The sequence below is a fragment of the Peromyscus maniculatus genome, chromosome 10 (assembly GCF_049852395.1).
Source record: "Peromyscus maniculatus bairdii isolate BWxNUB_F1_BW_parent chromosome 10, HU_Pman_BW_mat_3.1, whole genome shotgun sequence".
Taxonomy (NCBI): domain Eukaryota; kingdom Metazoa; phylum Chordata; class Mammalia; order Rodentia; family Cricetidae; genus Peromyscus; species Peromyscus maniculatus.
Window position 1 is genome coordinate 79,127,972 of NC_134861.1, and position 18,909 is coordinate 79,146,880.

General features: G+C 35.7%; 1 protein-coding gene across 14 annotated transcripts in view; it reads right to left on the reverse strand.

The window, feature by feature from the left end:
- Positions 1-18,909, reverse strand: part of Epha5 (EPH receptor A5) — a 356,197-nt gene that overhangs the window by 60,983 nt on the left and 276,305 nt on the right. For 8 of the 14 annotated variants that reach the window (XM_006983822.4, XM_076546512.1, XM_076546508.1 and 5 more), the window contains one exon: positions 6,826-6,891. The exons of the other annotated variants lie outside the window; for them this stretch is intronic. In XM_006983822.4, the coding sequence (XP_006983884.1) occupies positions 6,826-6,891 (66 nt within the window). The remainder of the gene's footprint in view (positions 1-6,825; positions 6,892-18,909) is intronic. 14 annotated transcript variants of the gene reach the window in all.

Below are 18,909 nucleotides of genomic sequence, written 5' to 3' on the forward strand. Positions count from 1 at the left end.
GTCACAAGAAATGAGAACAACACTAATTTGGAATGGAACTCACTTTTTGAGCTGCTATTTTTGATGCTTGGCAAATCATGTTCTCTAGATACTACTGTCTTAAGCCATCTAAGCCAATATTTAAGGTCATTTCCTCATATATCACACACCAGTCGGTCATCTTCTGTTCTTGCCTTCATTTATTTCCAGCTCATTGCCACTGCCTCTTCCAGTTGTGATCACTCAACATTTTCCTTTGGTTCAGTAGTCTCCTGAACCTTCTCTCTCTCTCTCTCTCTCTCTCTCTCTCTCTCTCTCTCTCTCTCTCTCTCTCTCTCTCTCCCTCCCTCCCTCTCCCTCTCCCTCTCCCTCTCCCTCTCCCTCTCCCTCTCTCTCCCTCCCTCCCTCTCCCTTCCTCCCTCTCTCTCTCACTCTCTCTCTCTCTCCCTCTCCCTCTCTCTCATCCCATTCCCACTTCTTTTATCCTTTCTCTAGCTTCTTCAGCAGCTCTTTTCAATCATGTATACTCAGACCATTTTCTAATTCGACAGAAATCTGTCTTGTCTCTTACCTCCAACCCTCAAAGCCTAGTCTCTTGTTTTTTCTTAACTAGCCAAAAATTTGCAAGGGTTCGAAAACTTCTCTTATTCTGACATTTTCTATAGGTCATAAATGACAACTTCTAATTTGATGATTACATATTACTTTTAATCATACTGATTGACTAAGATTCTTAACTGTTTTCTTTTTTCTGATGCTTCTTTCTTCTCTCTATGTTTATGAATGAATATGTTCTAAGATCCCAAGCAAAGATCTCTGTTATTCTTCATTCTAGCAATCCATTTACATTCTTTTATTTAATAGCTCTGTATTAATTTTTTGGAAAGTTCTTAACTTTCCAATATTCTCACTTCTTAAATATTGTTTCTGTAGAGATGTTCTTGGGCCATTCACACTCAAGGGACCTAACAAATAAACTTTTACTTTTTCTTGCATTTTCAGTGACTAACTCCAATGTGACTATCTTCCTTAAAAATTCAAGCAATTTTCTTATGTTCTTTACTATGACTCAGTTGTCCAATCCCAAGCTCTATACAATATGCATCCTAAGACCTAACTCCTCAGCATCTCTACCAGTTCATCTTTAATGCCTTTTTATTTATTATCTGGAAGCCTTTGCTTTCAGAACATCTATCTATTCTATAACTTATTTTCTAAAGCATACTAACTATTCTTTTTTATTTTTATTTTGGTTTTATTGGCAAGATCTTTCTATAAATACCAGGCTGTCTTGGAGCTCACTATGTAGTCTAGGTTGGCATCTAACTCACAGAGATCCTCCTGCCTCTGCAGTCAGAGTGCTAGGATTAAAGATGTGTGCCACCTCCTGCTGACTCTCCAAAGCATACTAGATATTCTTATGGCCAAAGCATATTACTTAAGTTATTATTTTATTGAATGATCTTCCTCCTTAAAGCTTTTACTAAAATAATAAATTATTGGACATATCTTGTATCCTTTGCTAAATTTTATTTTTGTCCTACTAGAGAATATCTAAAATCTCTGTATTCTTTCCTATATTTGAACTTACCTGTTCTTTTTTTAAGTATATTCTCTCTAGCAGTGTTCGAAAATTGATTTTTCTTACAAATTTTGCTTTATGTACATGCCCTGAAACCTCAGCTCCAGGGAGCTCTGCTCTCTCAGGATGTGGTTCCCACACTGTAGTGCAATACACTATTTTATAGCACTTGCCAGCTACTTAAACGACAGTAGCTAGTTTTCATTTACAGAGTTTATCAGTGGCCTAGTGTCTGATTCGGAGTTGGCATCCACATATTTTTACATAGATGAATGAAGAAATGAATGACTGGATGATGGTTTGATTGTGCCTACACAATGACAGGTATTTGGAAGATGACTATGTTGATGAATACCAAAATGATGTGGAACATGATTAACCATATAACACTAAACATCCAGAAAAAATGAAAATATTTAAATTATTTTCAGTGAAACTCAAAGGAAGTGATTTTACTATTCATAAGATCCCACAACAAAATTGAATTCATTAAATATAAAAGTTTCATTTATTACTGCATTAAGAAAATGCAACCAGAATGACTAAATATTTCATTACAAATTTGGTTGATGATTATTGTGTGTATAGGTGCAGTGTCAAATAGATCATTACCAAGATTCCTCTTTGGTTTTGTATATAGGGATGCATGTATTAAAGTGATTTATATATTTAAATATAAACAATTCATGTGTTTTAATATAAAAACAATACAGAGTTTGTTCTGTACTTTCCTAGTGGTTACTCAAACAGATATAACAAAATGATAAGCACAGTATATTTTAATGTCACCTTTTTAAAAAGTACAGTTATCAGTATTATGTTAAGGAACTGGAAATTAAATAGTATAATACACTTAATATAAATTCTGGAGAACTTAAAACAATATGATTAAAATATATTATTTTTAGCGAAGGAGAAAACATCCTAGAAATTTTGTGTATTTTGAATTTTATTACTAACACAATGTATTTCTTATTCAAGAGCCCTTAAGACATGAATCACCTCACCACAGTGAGATGGATAGAAAAGTGTAGAAACAAATACACAAAATTGTACTGAAATAAAATGTTGCCTACTCCTGATAATCTATTATATCTCACCATATCATTTTTAGGTTTCTAGGTATTGTGTATTTGTTTTTATCTCTAATGTAGGTGACTCAGGAGAGCAGTTACTGCTATTTCTTATCAACAGTGCTCTAAACACAATGACATAAATTTATCCTGAGATTTGTGTTATCTAAGTAATTCTGACAAAGAGTTTGTTGTAGGAATTCTAAGGAAACCTGAAAGGCTTATGCATCCTTACAGTTTACATCAGCAAACAAGCATCCATTTTCACTCTCAGAACTCCCAATTGAAAAGTAAGTACATTGATAGCAAGCTTCCAAAACTGCATATTCAATAACCTTTTCTTTTAAATAAGCCATATAGATATTTAAAATGGAAATAAAACTTTAGATGTCATCTGAAAAATGTTCTGGGAAAACGTTGGTGAGGAACAGTTAACATTTTACTACCTGGATGTGAGAGTCAGGGGGACAGTTACAAAGGGGTTGTTTCAGACTATGGGTGTCTCTGGAGCTCTGTAACATACACACTGCATGTAACATGAACACATAAAATTAAGTTCTGGAACCCCTAAAGCATTGTGAAAACAAGCTGCAACAAGACACAGTCGGTGAAAACCCAGCTGACAGAAGCGAGCACTCCAGGAGTGGTTCAGCCTCATTAACAAAGCTTTGCATAGAAGTATGTTCAGTCAATACCATCATGTCTACCTGCTCCAAATGCACAATTTTAACCAGTCAAACAGTCGATGAATATGTCCCTCTGTACATAAACATTTTCTCCTATGTTTCAAAAAAATTTTTTTTTCTTAAACAGAGAAGACGTTCTTTATTTTCCTCATATAATTACTTTATTGTGCTTTGAAACGATTGCCCTAGAAGTATACGTAAGGTTTGTTTTTTACAGGAACCGTCTGATTGCATATTCTGTTGTTTTCAAGAAAAAATATTTTTTAGTATCTTTCTTTAACTGAGATGAGCTTATATGTAGTCACTAATTAGTGTTCACTAAAGCTCCCAGAGAGGTGCTTGACATATAAATTTATCCATGACCCTATGTGAATTTAGAAATCAAAACATCGGTTTCCTTATCAATCCTAAGAATTAAGATGATATATCCTTGGTAATAGTAATACCAATTTTGAAAATTTGATTTTAGCCTTTAGATCACTAGTTGAACTTTGAAAAACCCATAATCCATGCACAGACAAACACTCTTATCTATGTGAGGATGAAGATGTCAATGAATAATTTATCTTTGGCTATAAATTTAAATTTGATAATAAATTTGAGATATAAGTGTAAGGCACTCCAGAGTACCAAGCAATACACAGAATCAATGAATTGTTAATGGCTCTCTTGTGTCTGCTGAGGGAATGGTTGGTGAATGGAATAGCCAAGAAGAAAGTATGAATCCTGACTCCAAGAACAGCCTTCAGATGATCAGAGTATCCTATTATCTTAATCCATAGTAATCTATTATGAACATTTTTTCTTCAAATTAATAATGTTGTATGGAATACAACCATGTAAGGAGGGATAGTTTTGAATTCTGATTTCTTTAAAAGATTGAGAATGAGTATATTTCTTTATCATTCTTCTGTTTTGAAGGTTAATTACAATGTACTTGGATTGAACTTTATGTCAATACTTTTGAAAACCTGACAATTTACAGAAGCTTTAGCATTCATGTCTTGGTCATAGGAACTGCCAAATACAAATACAGCCTTCTACAGCAAGGGGTCACTATGTAACCAGTGCTGGCCAGAAATCTGCTAAGATAATCAAATGGCCCCAAACTCACAAAAATCCCCCTACCTCTTCCTCCAGGATGCTTAAATTAAAGGTCTGCCCACCACACCCATTAAAAGTATTCTTTCTTACATCATATCTCTGTGTACCATCACATTCACTTTTTTCCTGACATAATAGTGATCCTAATCTTTGTATAATGTTCAAATTAGAGAATTTTATGGCTAGAATCTTAAAAAGACAAAGACACAGCTTTTTGAGGAAAGTTTTTGACTTTTGCACTTCAGGAGTTTATTCAATTAAGTCAGGGATTTGGGCTCATGCATTTAGTCTCAGCTCATGGAAGTATGAAGTAGAAGGAACTCAATGAGTCAAGGTCACCAGGGGTACATAATTCATTCCAGGTCAGTCTACACTGCAGAGTAAGACCATTCCAGTAGTAGAGTTGGGAACATACAATGAAGAGTTTTATCCACTTAAACACAGATGTTTTACTTAAAAGCTTTTTGCTTTATAAGACAAAACAAAACAAAACAAATGAACATTAGGTTTTCAGGATACCTACTAAACACTGGATGGGTAAATTTTGACTTATGGGAAAACATTTTTCAATAAGTGTATGGTAAGAGTATAAGCGAGTGCGCATATAAATTGGTTATTGGACGTTTAGGTTGTCTTACTAGCAGAATGTTATGACTCCCATCCATATTTTTTCACATAAATACAAGGAAGCAGAGATGACAAGATCTCTGTTGATAGGGACATGTAAACAAATACAGCTCATTGAAACTTCTCATTTGTACTTCTCAGGAGAAATGGTTGAGCATGAAAAAATAATCTTTGTAACTATGGAAATGGCATGATGAATATTTTTTTTTATCAAAAAAGGCTTTGCAAAACATTGTAGTTCCTGAGAATTTGTAAGTGTTCTGTTAACTTAGCCATAATATCGTTTTATGATTGCCAACAATAGAAAACTGAAGACTTTCATAGTTTAAATAATCTAAAGATTAATTATAGTCTATGCTCACTGTTGAATTAAAATTTAATTCACTTAGAATTTTAATATAATACATTTCATAAGGTATGATTCATGAGGATTGGTTTCACATTTCCTGCAAGGTTTATATAACTATTCCAAGAAACATGTAGCTAATACACGAGAAGGAAGGTAGTTAGGTTAAAAAGTTAAGATGAGAATGCATCAAAGACTTCACAATTTATTTAAATTTAAATGTGTGAGCGAGCCCCATTTCCACACACACACATTTCACTAATCAGCAAAAATCTGTTATTCTTGAATAATTTTAAATTACTACATTGATAATAAATGTAGTAATTTAAAATGCCACCCCTGACTCAGTGGCTAGTGCACTTGTTTCTCCTCCAGACAAACTGAGTTCTTTTCCCAGAACTCATTGCGTTACACATGACCATCCATACATATCACTAGCTCTAGAGGATCCAATGTCCTCTTCTGGCTTTCATGGTCACCTGCACACCCATTCACAAAGCCGCATTCAGACACACACAATACAAGTAAAATAAAAATAAAAAATGGATTTTAAAAAGGCCACCAAGTAATCCTGTATAATGCATTTAAAACTGACTTTTATTGGCAATTTTGACTACAAATAAAAATAATACACAAATGCGAGGATTGGAACTCTAACCTACAAAAGAAATGTCTGATTTATTTTACAATCTAGCTCCCTATGACATAGGAGTCCCTCTAATTGTAAGAGTAAAGTTCTCCTGTCCATCCTATCTTAAAATATTGAAATTATAAGCTAATTACATATTTACATTTTATTTCATTTGTACATGATTAAGGTTATCCCACTTGGACATTGATCCTTAAAAAATATTTTTTTTTTTACTTCAGTGGTATCAAAATAGGAATATCACTTCAAATAGAACAAATAATTCAATTCCATTTATGATTACACTGTATTTTCTCATCAATGTCACATGTATCCATGATAATTATGATGACAGAAGACTGTGGTCACAGTATGGACATTCCATGGATCTGGGAGACAGAGGAGGTGATTTTACTTGGGCAGAAGTAACATTATACTTCCACGCATGATATGGATTTCATTGAATGGAACAACAAAAACAGTGACATGTTAAATGTGACAGATGCTGTACTCCTTGGAATTCCTACTTCAAATCAGAACCACTGGAAAGCCTTGTAGAAGAAGCACAGACCTTGACAGAACACACTCTGCTCTGCTCACAGTATTTTATTTACAATGGCCCGTTGACAAATTCCTTAGGAGGTTCTCTTGGGAATGAGGTCCACGTACTCTTCTCAACTTTAGAGTGTAACTGGTTCACTAACTTGCAAGGTAAACACAGATGGAGAAAGCAAAGGAATGCCGGAGGTAGTACATAGAGGTGGACATCACACAGGAGGGAAGCAGGAGGGAACACTAACCATATTAGGCTTGGATGGGCAACAGCGCACAGGGAAGAAGCCCGTCCACAGCCACATTCGCAGCAACTGAAAAGCAAACAAGAGAGCCCAAGATAAGGAAGCGATCCCTCTCCCTCAGAGCAGCATAAAGACACTGTGGCTTCCCCGCACGTGTCTGCTTTAATTTTCCAAGATATAAATTCCTACATGTATGCAATCAAATTTTTCTCATAGTGTCGTTTAACTCAAGACATCTCTCGAATTAAGGAAGACCGTGCTGTTCTAATGTAGCTATTTTTAATTTACTTAAAAATTATTATTCGGTAGGAAACATAATGAGTCAATATATTTGAATTCATTGCATTCAATTAATATAACATGCAAATAAGATAAGAAAATTTAAATATTTTTATGACTTCCCACAAAGTTGTATTTTGAAGACGTAAGTAGTTATTTAATGACAGATTTTGTAGGTAGCCTCAAGTTTTAGAGTGAGAACAACTAACTAATAATTATGCCAGTGAAAGTGCTTATCATAGACTATTGAAAACGTCGTGCTAGGTGACTCTAAAATAACTTTTGGAAGACCATCAATTTTAATTTCCATTTTTTTGGATGTTGAAAATTCACTCCTAACTGTATAATTTCAGATTATAGCTATATAAAAATAAATTATAGATAATACATACTTGCTGGAGATATTGCAACCCTCAAAATTACTTTTACTTTTCCAAAGGCTGATAGAAAATGTCCAGAAATATGAAGTGAATTATTTAATAAAATGCATTTTATGGGTGGAAACCTTGTGAACGTATGGCAGAATGCAGCAAATAAGTGACTTAGTGCTTCGAAGCACTCTCTTCCATTTACATTTACGAACAACATTTAAAGTAATTTCTGGAGAACAGTAATGGAATTTGGTGATGATATCATACACCAGCCGGTCCAGGCTTATGATTAAAATCTTTCTCTTTTGAACCTTAACTTGAAATGTATCTACTGCATGTTCTATGAAATTTAGAAAGTAAAACAAATACAATCAATATATTCAATATATCCAAATAACTATGAAGACAGATAAACCTGTCTAAAAACAATACCAATGGATTTTTCAAGCAAGAATATACAGGTCTGTATGTTTTATTTCCTTCTCCTTTTTCCTTCTTTTTCTCTCTCAAGCATCATGATACATGTATTCCAAGTATTGATAAGTGTCTGAGTATTTGGTTATCACTTGATAAGAAAACTGATACTATAACATTTATTTTAAATGCAAATATCCATGACTATATATTTTTATAATTAATTCAAATTATATTTACATAAAATCATACTTATATAGAAAAATTAAAGTACTTCACTCTTTGGGCAGATTTTAATGTATTTGTATTTGTAGCAATGTTCTGAGATAGCTTCACCCCATCTCAATGATGAGTAAACTAAGGTGCTGGGTGTCTATGTTATTCCAAAGCAAATACTAGTTCATGGTGGATCCAAAATTACAATCAAGTCAGTGGATCCACTGTTCCTGTTCTTGGGTAGCATGTATCATAGTCTTCCAGATAGTGCAGTGGTTAGAACAGCTCCTGCCATGTGTCAGCACTCAAATTACAGGTACAAGAACACTGCTCCATGGCCCATGCCATGTTATCAGTCTTGCATCAAGAACTGTTTTACTGAAAACTGTCACCTTCATTTGGGTGTGGCTCTTTTTGGTTTGTTTTGATTTTTTTCTTTCTTCAAGACAGAGTGGCTCTTTTTTTTTTTATTGATACTGCTAATGGACAGTAGGGTGTGATAGAGACTTATACTACAAAGTGAAACAATATTGTTTGGTCTTGTAATTTTTCTTTTTTTTTTTTTAGAATGTTAGTTTCTTAAGATGGAGACACTTCCTAGATTTTGCTGCTTTTGCATTCAAAATTTAAATGTAGTGAGTAACAATATTTTCTTAAAATTGTTGTTAACAATGCAATTACCATATTTACTTATGTCTGCTAGTATAGGATATGTGCATATGCATTAATTGTCCATAAGAAGCACAACTCAACAAATAAAACTAAACAGCAATTAAATGAGGCAAAGGTATCCAGTCAATTTTAGTGGACAAATGACAACGCCATTTCACCCTAATGTACAATTATCTCCATGAAAAAGGTTTATAAGCACACTTAGAATTGTGCTTAAGAATGCTGCAACAGCTGACTGTGAATGGACATTATCTATCAAAGTTCTAACAACAACGACAAAGTCATGATCCTAACAATAACAGAAATGTTCTATTCAGTGCTCTTAGGTATAAAAACTATCAGTACAATATCTTATGAATTAGAATCCATGCCTCTCTTTTCTCTTCTCTTTCTTCTACCCCCATGGAATTCACTATAATTTAAAAAAAAAAAAAGATTCTATGAATTGTATTCCTGAGAACGAAATTCCCTTAACCCATCATTAAAATTTTACTTTTTTGATACATTTATTAAAAGACACAGAAAACTCTATACAGTTTTTTTTAAAATCATTGCTTTAGACATTTTACCTACTGTCTCACTTGTGTTAAGATGGAGAAATAGATTGATAGATAACTAAGTTATCTTCTCTGTGTCTGGGTTGACAGCTATGGAACAGTGATAATAATGTGTTCTATTTTATGGGATTTTTTCAAAATAGAGTAAGAGGATATGAAAACATGACTTTGATACACTGGACTCCATTAGAGCAAAATAGATATAATTATTTTTAACAACGTCATAATCAATGGAAAGAGATAGAGCCTTTTATCAAAGAGTAATTCATTATTTTCATGATTCATATATTATTGCTATATTAAATAGTCCCCATTATAATATAATTGAATATTTAACCACATGCAGGTAGATATAGAGAATAGTCAGTGTAATTTTTATCATTTTCACTAAATACATTTTCTCAGGACATAGTGATGAAAGCCTTTGTAGTAGACTATTATTTTATACTGTGCTACTTTTCTTTATGTTGCATTTGTTTAACTCTGTGAAGCTGTGTTACTGTGCCTGTGTAAAACATCTGACAGTTTAATAAAGAACTGACCAATAGCAAGGTGGGAGAAAGGAAAGGCGGGACTGGCAGACAGAGAGAAAATACAGGGAGAAATCTGGGAGCAGAGTGAAGATATAGGAGCCAGCGAAGGTGGAGGACTCCAGGGGCCAGTCACCCAGCTATACAGCAAGCCTTGGAGGAAGAGTAAGATTTACGAAAGTTAGAGAATGGGGAACAGCCCAGAGGCAAAAGATAGATGGGTTAATTTAGGCTAAGAAAAGCTGGCTAGAAACTAAGCCAAGCTAAGGCTGGGTAATCATAATGAAAAATAAGCCTCCATGTGTGATTTATTTGGGAGCTGGATGGCGGGCACCCCCCAAAAAAAAGATTAAAACCCCAACAATAAGACTTCTTGTATACATGTTATTTAAAAAAAAAAAAACCTGAGGTTTTGTTTCTCTGCATATTTGAAGTATATAGATATAACTCCATAAACTAGTATCTTAAAATAAATTCATTGGAGTTTGTCACAAGGACACAATACCACCAGGTGGTATATAAACATGTTTTCTTATTGAATAAATAGTCCAGAAAATGCAGTTTGAAATTCAGGCCTTTAAGATAATTTAGAAATTGAAAGTCAAATGTGCTCAAAATAGCAGCCAATAAAATTTCTGAGAGCAATGGTTGAGCTTGGGGACATCTGCATTCCTGGCAGCTCTTAGCACCTGGAACTCTACAAGTAACTCCTGGCAGCTATAGCAAGATGATAACTAGCTACATTTCAAATCATTTAGCTATTTCAGGCTTCCAATTAAAATGTGGTTTTGTTTTAATAAGATATTTTCTGTTTGTCCTTGGGAAGATTTACATTTGATAACACAATTTCCCATACATATATATGTGGTGTGTGTGTGTGTGTGTGTGTGTGTGTGTGTGTGTGTGTGTGAGAGAGAGAGAGAGAGAGAGAGAGAGAGAGAGAGAGAGAGAGAGATCATGTGCACCTGTGCCAGTGTGAGCAAAATAATCTCGCCCCTATAGAAGCAGGTGATTAGACCTCAAGGGAAGAGATCCTCAAGATACTACATCAGAAAAACAAGACTAAAATTTATGAATGCATGACAACTTAATTCAAAAGTAAGAGATTAAAAGAAAAACAATTATAATGCTCCAGATAAAATACAAAGACAGCAAAAGAACCAAGTTCAAAAAACAATTGCTTGGACAGAAATTGTTTTCACTTTATTAGTAAAATAAAAAGGCTGAATCATTTACTCTTTACACATGAATCCACAGTGAATAACAGTACTGTGTAGTGTACTGGAGCAAACAGAGAGAATCTAGTATATTTATCACATAGATGACCCTGTCCTTACTCTCAGTAGAGTACACATCTTTAATTTTCATTGACATGAGATAACAAACTAGCAAGCTACTCTCTCAGGTCAATCTGGTGACCAAGCGTGTCTGGCAGCCTTGGTTGGTATTTGGATCCTACACATTGGATAAAAACAGTTCTTTGCGTTCAGAATGTCTGCACCACTATTGCAAGATATAGCATGTATCTGAGAATCCTTTTCAAAGATGGGCGTTATAACTTGTTAGGACATTAAGAGGTCAACAATATTAACCACTTTAATCACCCCTGTACGGGATGTAAGTCTCCCCACTTCCCAATTTGTTGTTTAATTCTTTGTAGCACATTTTTCCCACATTCTGATTTCCTTGACCTACTCTGAAAACTTAAGAAGTTTCATGAAAACTTTTGTACAGAGCTCTCTTTGTGTTCAGCACTGTTTAAAAAGAAATCATAGAGAACCCCAAAACAAATTTACACAGCGTAGCCTGTAGGGCAATCAAACAAATTCAGTTTTGTTGTAAAATGTTAAAAGAATATGACCTAGTTTGTTTCTATTGCTGTGATGAATCATCAATCAAAACTAGGTTATTGAGGAAAGGGTTTCTTTCTGATCAGAGTATGCAGTCCATGTTTAAGGGAAGCCATGGAACTAAAGGCAGGAGGAAGTTGGAGGTAGGAATTGAAGTCAAGTCCATAGAGGAACTCTTGCTGGTTTTCACCTCATGGCTTCTTTAGCTTGTTTTCTGGTAGAACTCAGTAGTAACACTCTAGACACTGTACCACCTATAGGGGTTGGATCCTCCCACATCAATCATCAGTCAGTAACAAGCCAACCTGATCAAGGCAATACCTTAATCTATGTTCCCTCCTCCCAGGTTGTGTAAAGTTGTCAAAAATTAAACAGCACACGACTCCTTAAGCATACTCGGCATTATATGCTCCATTATATTATTCAGGTGTGTGCATGATAGAGATGATATCATGTAAGCTGAGGGAAAATGATTTATACACATTTCAAAATTGTGAAGCCACGAATCTATCTTAAAGAGAAATTAGCCACATAACTGTCACAAACATTCAGAGGGCCTTAGTCAGTGCCATGCATGTTCCTCTGGACCTTCCTCAACTTAATATGCCAGGCTTTGTTGACTCCCCAAGGAGGCCTTACTCTCTCTGAGGATTGGATGGGGGATGGGATGAGGAAAGGTAGGGGTAGCAGGAGAAGGGGAGGGAGGGGAACTTGGAGTAGTATGTAAAATGAAAAAAAAAACTTTTTACAATAAATAAATAAATAAATAAAACACTAAAAAAGGAAATTTGCAAATGCAAACAAAAACTGGCGCCCAGCATTCGTGGTACGAATTCACGAAAAACCCTCTTGCCTGTGGCCTTGTGGGCCCCAGCTCAGACCCAAGCTACACTTAGCCAGTTGTGGTGACACACTGGTTGGATTTACTGAAGAAGGCAGAGGCAGGAGGATTCTGTGTTTGAGGCTACCCTAGGAGAAGCTTTGGCTGGGGCTGAGCCACAAACAGCAGTGGGACCATGGAGGCAGTGGCTGCTGCTCCACCTTGCCAGATCCTTCTCATCATGTTGGTGACTGTGGTGATGCTGCTACCTGGGACGAAGGGTTTACTGCTGCTGGTTCAGAGAAGAATTGCCAGGATCATCATGTTACAAGAAAGCATCGGCAAAGGTCAGTTTGGAAAAGTTTGGCAAGACAAATGGTGGGGAGAAATTGCTGTGAAGATTTTCTGTTCTAGGGCAGAATGTTCATGGTTCCAAGAGACAGACGTCTATCAGATTGTGATTGCTCCATACCACAGAGGAGGCACAAAAAAAAAAAAGTCTTCAGGGAACCATGACCACGCCTAACAGCAACTTTGAAATCTTCAAAAGGATGACGGGACCCCACAAAGATGATTCCACATGGACTATGATAAAGCCATTAAGCTGATTAACACCATGGAAAAATCGGCTTTGGACTACAAACTGGTCAGGACTAGCTGAGATGATCCAGCCTGACAGACTACTCGGGCAAGGACTTGTGACAAGCCCTGAACTTTCCTATTATGCAGAGACTGGACAAATGATACAGGACTTGACAATTAACCCAAAAATTTTCTTTTCAAGATTCCCTAAAGATATCTTCACCCCTAGAAAGCAAAAAGAAAAAGAGAATATAGATATGGGATAGATCATTGAATCTACTCTGAGAAAAAAAGATAAAGAAATAATATCATAAATAGGTAGATCACTGAATCTACACTGCAGAAAAAGGGGAAGATATAAAAATGACAAAAGGTAGACTACTGAATGTATTATGAAAAGAAAAAAGAGAGAATATGGATATGATAAGATAAAAAGGGACATTATGGAATCTACTTTTAAAAAGGAACTACTTGTTTTAAATAAGATAAGTAATGAAAACTTTTTGGTTTGAGTTTATCAGATGTTACTGGACTGGACATTATTAATATATATAATGGAATTTTTATCTGAATTTGTCTAATGTTAATGGACTAGACATTGTTAATGTCTTTCTTGACAGTATATATTGTATATACTTATTTATAGTTTTTCTTGTATTAGCTATAAGCTTTTTTAAATTTTAGACAAAAAAGGGGAAATGTGGTGATATTGTGTTCCCCAAAATATTGTGTACCCTAATAAACTTATCTGGGGTCAGAGAACAGAAAAGCCACTAGATACTTAGGCTAGAAAATGTTGGCACTCACGCCTGCCTTTAATCCTAGCATTCCAGAGGCAGAAATCCAGCTGGGATCTCTGAGAGTTCAAGGCCACATTGGAAACAGCCAGGCATGGTGACTCATGCTTTTAATCCCAAGAAGTGAGCCTTTAATCCCAGGGAGTGATGGTAGAAAGGAAAGATATATAAGGCATGAAGACCAGGAACTAGAAGCATTTGACTGGTTAAGCTTTCAGGCTTTTGAGCAGCAGTTCAGCTGAGATTCATTCTGGATAAGGACTCAGAGGCTTCCATTCTGAGGAAACAGGATCAGCTGAGAAATTGGCCAGGTGAGGTTAGCTGTGGCTTGTTCTGTTTCTCTGATCTTCCAATGTACAGCCCAATACCTGGCGCAGGTTTGATTTTTATTAAGATTCATGCTACAAAGTTGTTTTAAATGGGAAATAAAAAAGCTACTCAATTTATTACATTGAAAACAATTATTTGAACCTAGGACTTATAATGCAAACTACATGAAAGCTTTTAAAAAAACAAGTATTTAAGGAGAGAGAACTTTACACTACACTTCAATCCCTTAATTTTTGTTCTTGCAAACTGTACATAAATAATGAGTCCCACAGTTACTTCATTTAATCATTCTAATGAACCAAAAAGCATTAAGCATTAAGATAGGATGAGATCCTCTGTGGATTCTACAGAGGAAGGCCAACAATAAAACTAGAAAATTGTATTGAACAGCCTATAAATATTTTTTTATTTAAGAATGTATTTGATAGATCCCGCACTATGGTCAGATGCCTTGTTCACCCTGGGTGCAGGGGGTAGGGGCTTGGATCTGCTTCAGCTGAATGTCCCAGGCTTTGCTGACTCCCCGTGGGAGGCCTTTTGGAGGAGGGGATGAGGGGTGGACTGGAGGGAAGGCTTGGGGGGAGGGAGCCGGAGAAGGGATGAGAGGGGTATCTGTGGTTGGTATGTAAAATGATTAAAAATATTTTTATATGTAAAAAGAATATATTTGAACTGCGATGAATATCATAAAATATCTTGTCAACTCCCTTTGTGGCAGAGAAGTCATTATCACTATAGGCAACTATTGACTGAGAATCTGTTGTTAACTTTTCTAATACAAAAATTATGGCAAAACAATTTACTTCTTACACATACTATATTGTTTCTGATCATAGCTATAGATTATAAACAGTGGAAATGATTTTAGAAAAGAAAACAAATAAAATTAAACAACAAAAGCCAATGACCAAATTTTATTTTACCACAACAAAATGAGTAGCATTGATTGTAAGACAAAAATATCAGTATTATTTCTACAGCAATTAAGAACTTCTAAATTCTTTCCAGGTTAAGAAGTTTTGATGCAGTACTTAGTCAATAAATACTTTGTATTGAATTATACATTCATCTTATAATGGTCTTGGGAGAATTTATTTAATGAATGAAAGAGGATGATTTGTAATTAGCATATTAATTATCTGCATGTTAATAAAATCTTCTAAAGTACATGGAGGTGCTTAGGAGCAATTTGTTTCCTTGTAGGTACTTCAAATAATCTCCTGCAATTTTTTTACAATATTAGTTTACATTGTCCACAAATGAGGTCTGACATTGCTAGATAACTATGACTTCCATCACATCTTTTACCAAGTCAAACAAGGTTTTCCCTAATATGTATCTGTAGAGGTTTTAGTGACATATGAGGTTAGTGTTGTAAAAGTTTCCTTTGTGCTCCTATATTTCTATGCCACTTACTTAAATATTTTAGCTATGTATTTCACATACCATAGCTATAGAATTGTCTTTAGTCATTCTCCTTAGCTGCTGGACTACAAACTTAAAGTTCCCTGAAAACAAATTTCAGTTTCCTCTGCATGCCTGCCAAGAGCTAGCCTGCAATTATTGTCAGATATTTTCACAAGAAAGATGTTGCTTTTTAACTTGCTTCAGAGTCAGAATATAACAGAATACATTTAATTCACACACATACAATATATATATACATATATGTATATGTATATTTAAGAACAACTCTATTTTTTCATCAGGGAGATGCAAATCAAAAACTCTGAGATACCATCTTATAGCTGTCAGAATGGCTAAGATCAAAAGCACTGCAGACAGGTTATGTTGGAGAGTATGTGGAGCAAGGGAAACACTCCTCCATTGTTGGTGGGAGTGCAAACTTGTACAGCCACTTTGGAAATCAGTATGGTGGTTTTTCAGAAAATTGGGAATCAGTCTTCCTCAAGACCCAGATATACCACTCTTGGGCATATACCCAAGGAATGCTATGTTCATAGCAGCATTATTCATAATAGCCAGGACCTGGAAACAACCTAGATGCCCCTCAACTAAAGAATGGATTAAGAAAATGTGACACACACACACATATATACATATATATTATACACACATTATATATATATACATATATATATATATAATGTATATATAATGGAGTGCTACTCAGCAAAGACAAACAATGACATCATGAAATTTGCAGGCAAATGGATGGAACTAGAAAATATCATACTGAGTGGGGTAATCCAGACTCAGAAGGACAAACATGGTATGTACCGATTCATAAGTGAATACTAGATGTAAAGCAATGGATAACCAGACAACAACCCACATCTCCAGAGAAACTAGCTAACAAGGAAGACCCAAAAAGGGATGCATGGATTGCACTGGTAAGGGGAAATAGATGAGATCTCCATGAGCAAACTGGGAAAAGGGGATGAGCAATGGAAGAAAGGGAATATGGGATGAGAACATAAGGGAATGGGATGGTCGAGCGGGAACAGAGTGGAGTGGGAGAGCAATGAAAGATGATAGAGGGAGACATTATGGGGATAGAGAGGAACCTAGTGTTAGGGAAGTTGCCAAGAATCCCCAAGGATGACCCCAGCTTGGACTACTAGAGACAGTGGAGAGGGTGCCTGAACTAACTGGCTTACCCCAGTGATCAGATCAGTGAATACCCTGTCATCACAGAGCTTTTGTCCCCAGTGACTGATAGAATCAGATGCAGAGATTCACAGCCAAACACCAGGCAGAGCTCCAGGAGTTCAGTCAAAGAGAGAGAAGGGAGATTCTATGAGCAAGTGCATCAGGATCATGATGGGGAAACCTACAGAGATGACCAAACCAAACTAGTGGGAATTCATGAAAGTTGGATCAATGGCTGTGGAGCCTGCATGGGACAGGACTAGACCCTCTGCATGGTGAGACAGCTGTGTAGCTTAATCTGCTTGGGGGGGGGGGTCACGCTGGTGGTAGGATCAAAAATCTATCCCTGGTGCATGAGTGGGCTTTTTGGAGTCCACTACCTATGTTGGGACACCTGATGCAGCTTTGAGGCAGAAAGAAGGGCTTGGACTTGCCTCTACTGGATGTGCTTCCCTATGGGAGGACTTGCCTTCTTGTGGGGGGAATTGGGAGTAGGTTGGGAGGCTGAGGATGGGGGGGGGCAGGAGGAGGGAAAAGTGGGATCTTTGATTGGTGTGTAAAATGGATAAAAAATGTCTTAATAAAAAGAGCAATTCTAATAATACAATTAAATTAGATGTGCTTTCTTCTTTACATAAATATTTTTTTGAAATTATGGAAGACCTGGGCCTTATATTAGTAGGTATTCAACCATAGGATGAAAAGCTATATAGATGCTCACAGAAATTGAGACATCACAACCTCTATCACCCTGACCAGTGCCAACACTAGTAAAACAATCAAATCCTAAAGAGAAACTTTATTAAATGTCTTACTAGTTTTTATCATAGGCAGGAGTAATGGAGATAAATAAATACAACACACAAATTCCTGACTAGAGGAAAGCTCCTTCTGAAGTTTGAAAATATGGATTTCACTGGCTCACTGTAAAACATGTACTTTCTTTTATAATTCCCAATTATATCCATTTATAATGTCTGTCAGTTTATCAGAATAATGACATTTCCATTCTTCCTTTCTCTTCTATATCACTGACTTCCATAATTGAATGTCTATTTCTCAGATGTTTGCTTTAAAATAAAAAAAGAAAAAGAAGAAAACAAGATGACTGTTCTTAAGTATTTAAAATTCAAATTTTTTACTAATGACTCATAATGTATGTTAGGCATATTTTAAGTTGTCCTGTATTGTTGGAACTCAACAAGAAGCCAGCTCTGGAAGCAAGGTTGCCACCTTGTCCCCTTTTCAGACCTACCTATATTAGTCTCAAAATACCTCTGTGGTCTAGTGTTGGGCTGCTGCCCTAACTCTGTGATTGGGAGGGAAGAGAATAACAGAATACAAACACTGATAGTAGTTCTCAACCTTCCTAATGATGAGACCCTTTAATACATTTCCTCATGCTATGGTGACTCCAAATCATAGAATTATTTTGTTGCTACTTCATAATTATAATTTTGCTCTTGTTATGAATTGTAATATAAACATCTGATATGCAACCATAAGGAGTTGTGACCAACAGGTCGAGAACCACTGAGCTAGAAGGTATATCAGTTCCAACTGATACTACTTTTGTTTATCTTATATATAAACAAATAAAAATTCTTACAATGGGGAAAAAAAGCTTAATGTTCAACCATAAAAACCTCATCCATGGAGAGAAAGATTGGTCAAGAACTTCAGATCCCCCCACTTGCGTTCTGCTTGAAGTTGAAAGTGGGCAGCTTGATGATCATATCTCTAGCAGCTGCTATTATTTGTTCTACTACTTGGAAGCATCATTGAGGAAAGACTGTTCTGCCTAGGGTTCTCTCTGTTGGGAACTCCAGTTGGCTAAATGACAAGGTTTCCACAGTAAATTTCTGCTAAAATTTCAGTTTTTCATACCTGATTTGATGATGTTATGTTATCTATATTCATCTGTCCATCCATCATCCATCTATACATCCATCCATTTATCCATCCATCCATCCAACCATCCATACATCCATTCTTCCATTCATTCATTCATCCAAAAATCCATCCATCCTTCCATCTATCTTTCTATTTATGCTAT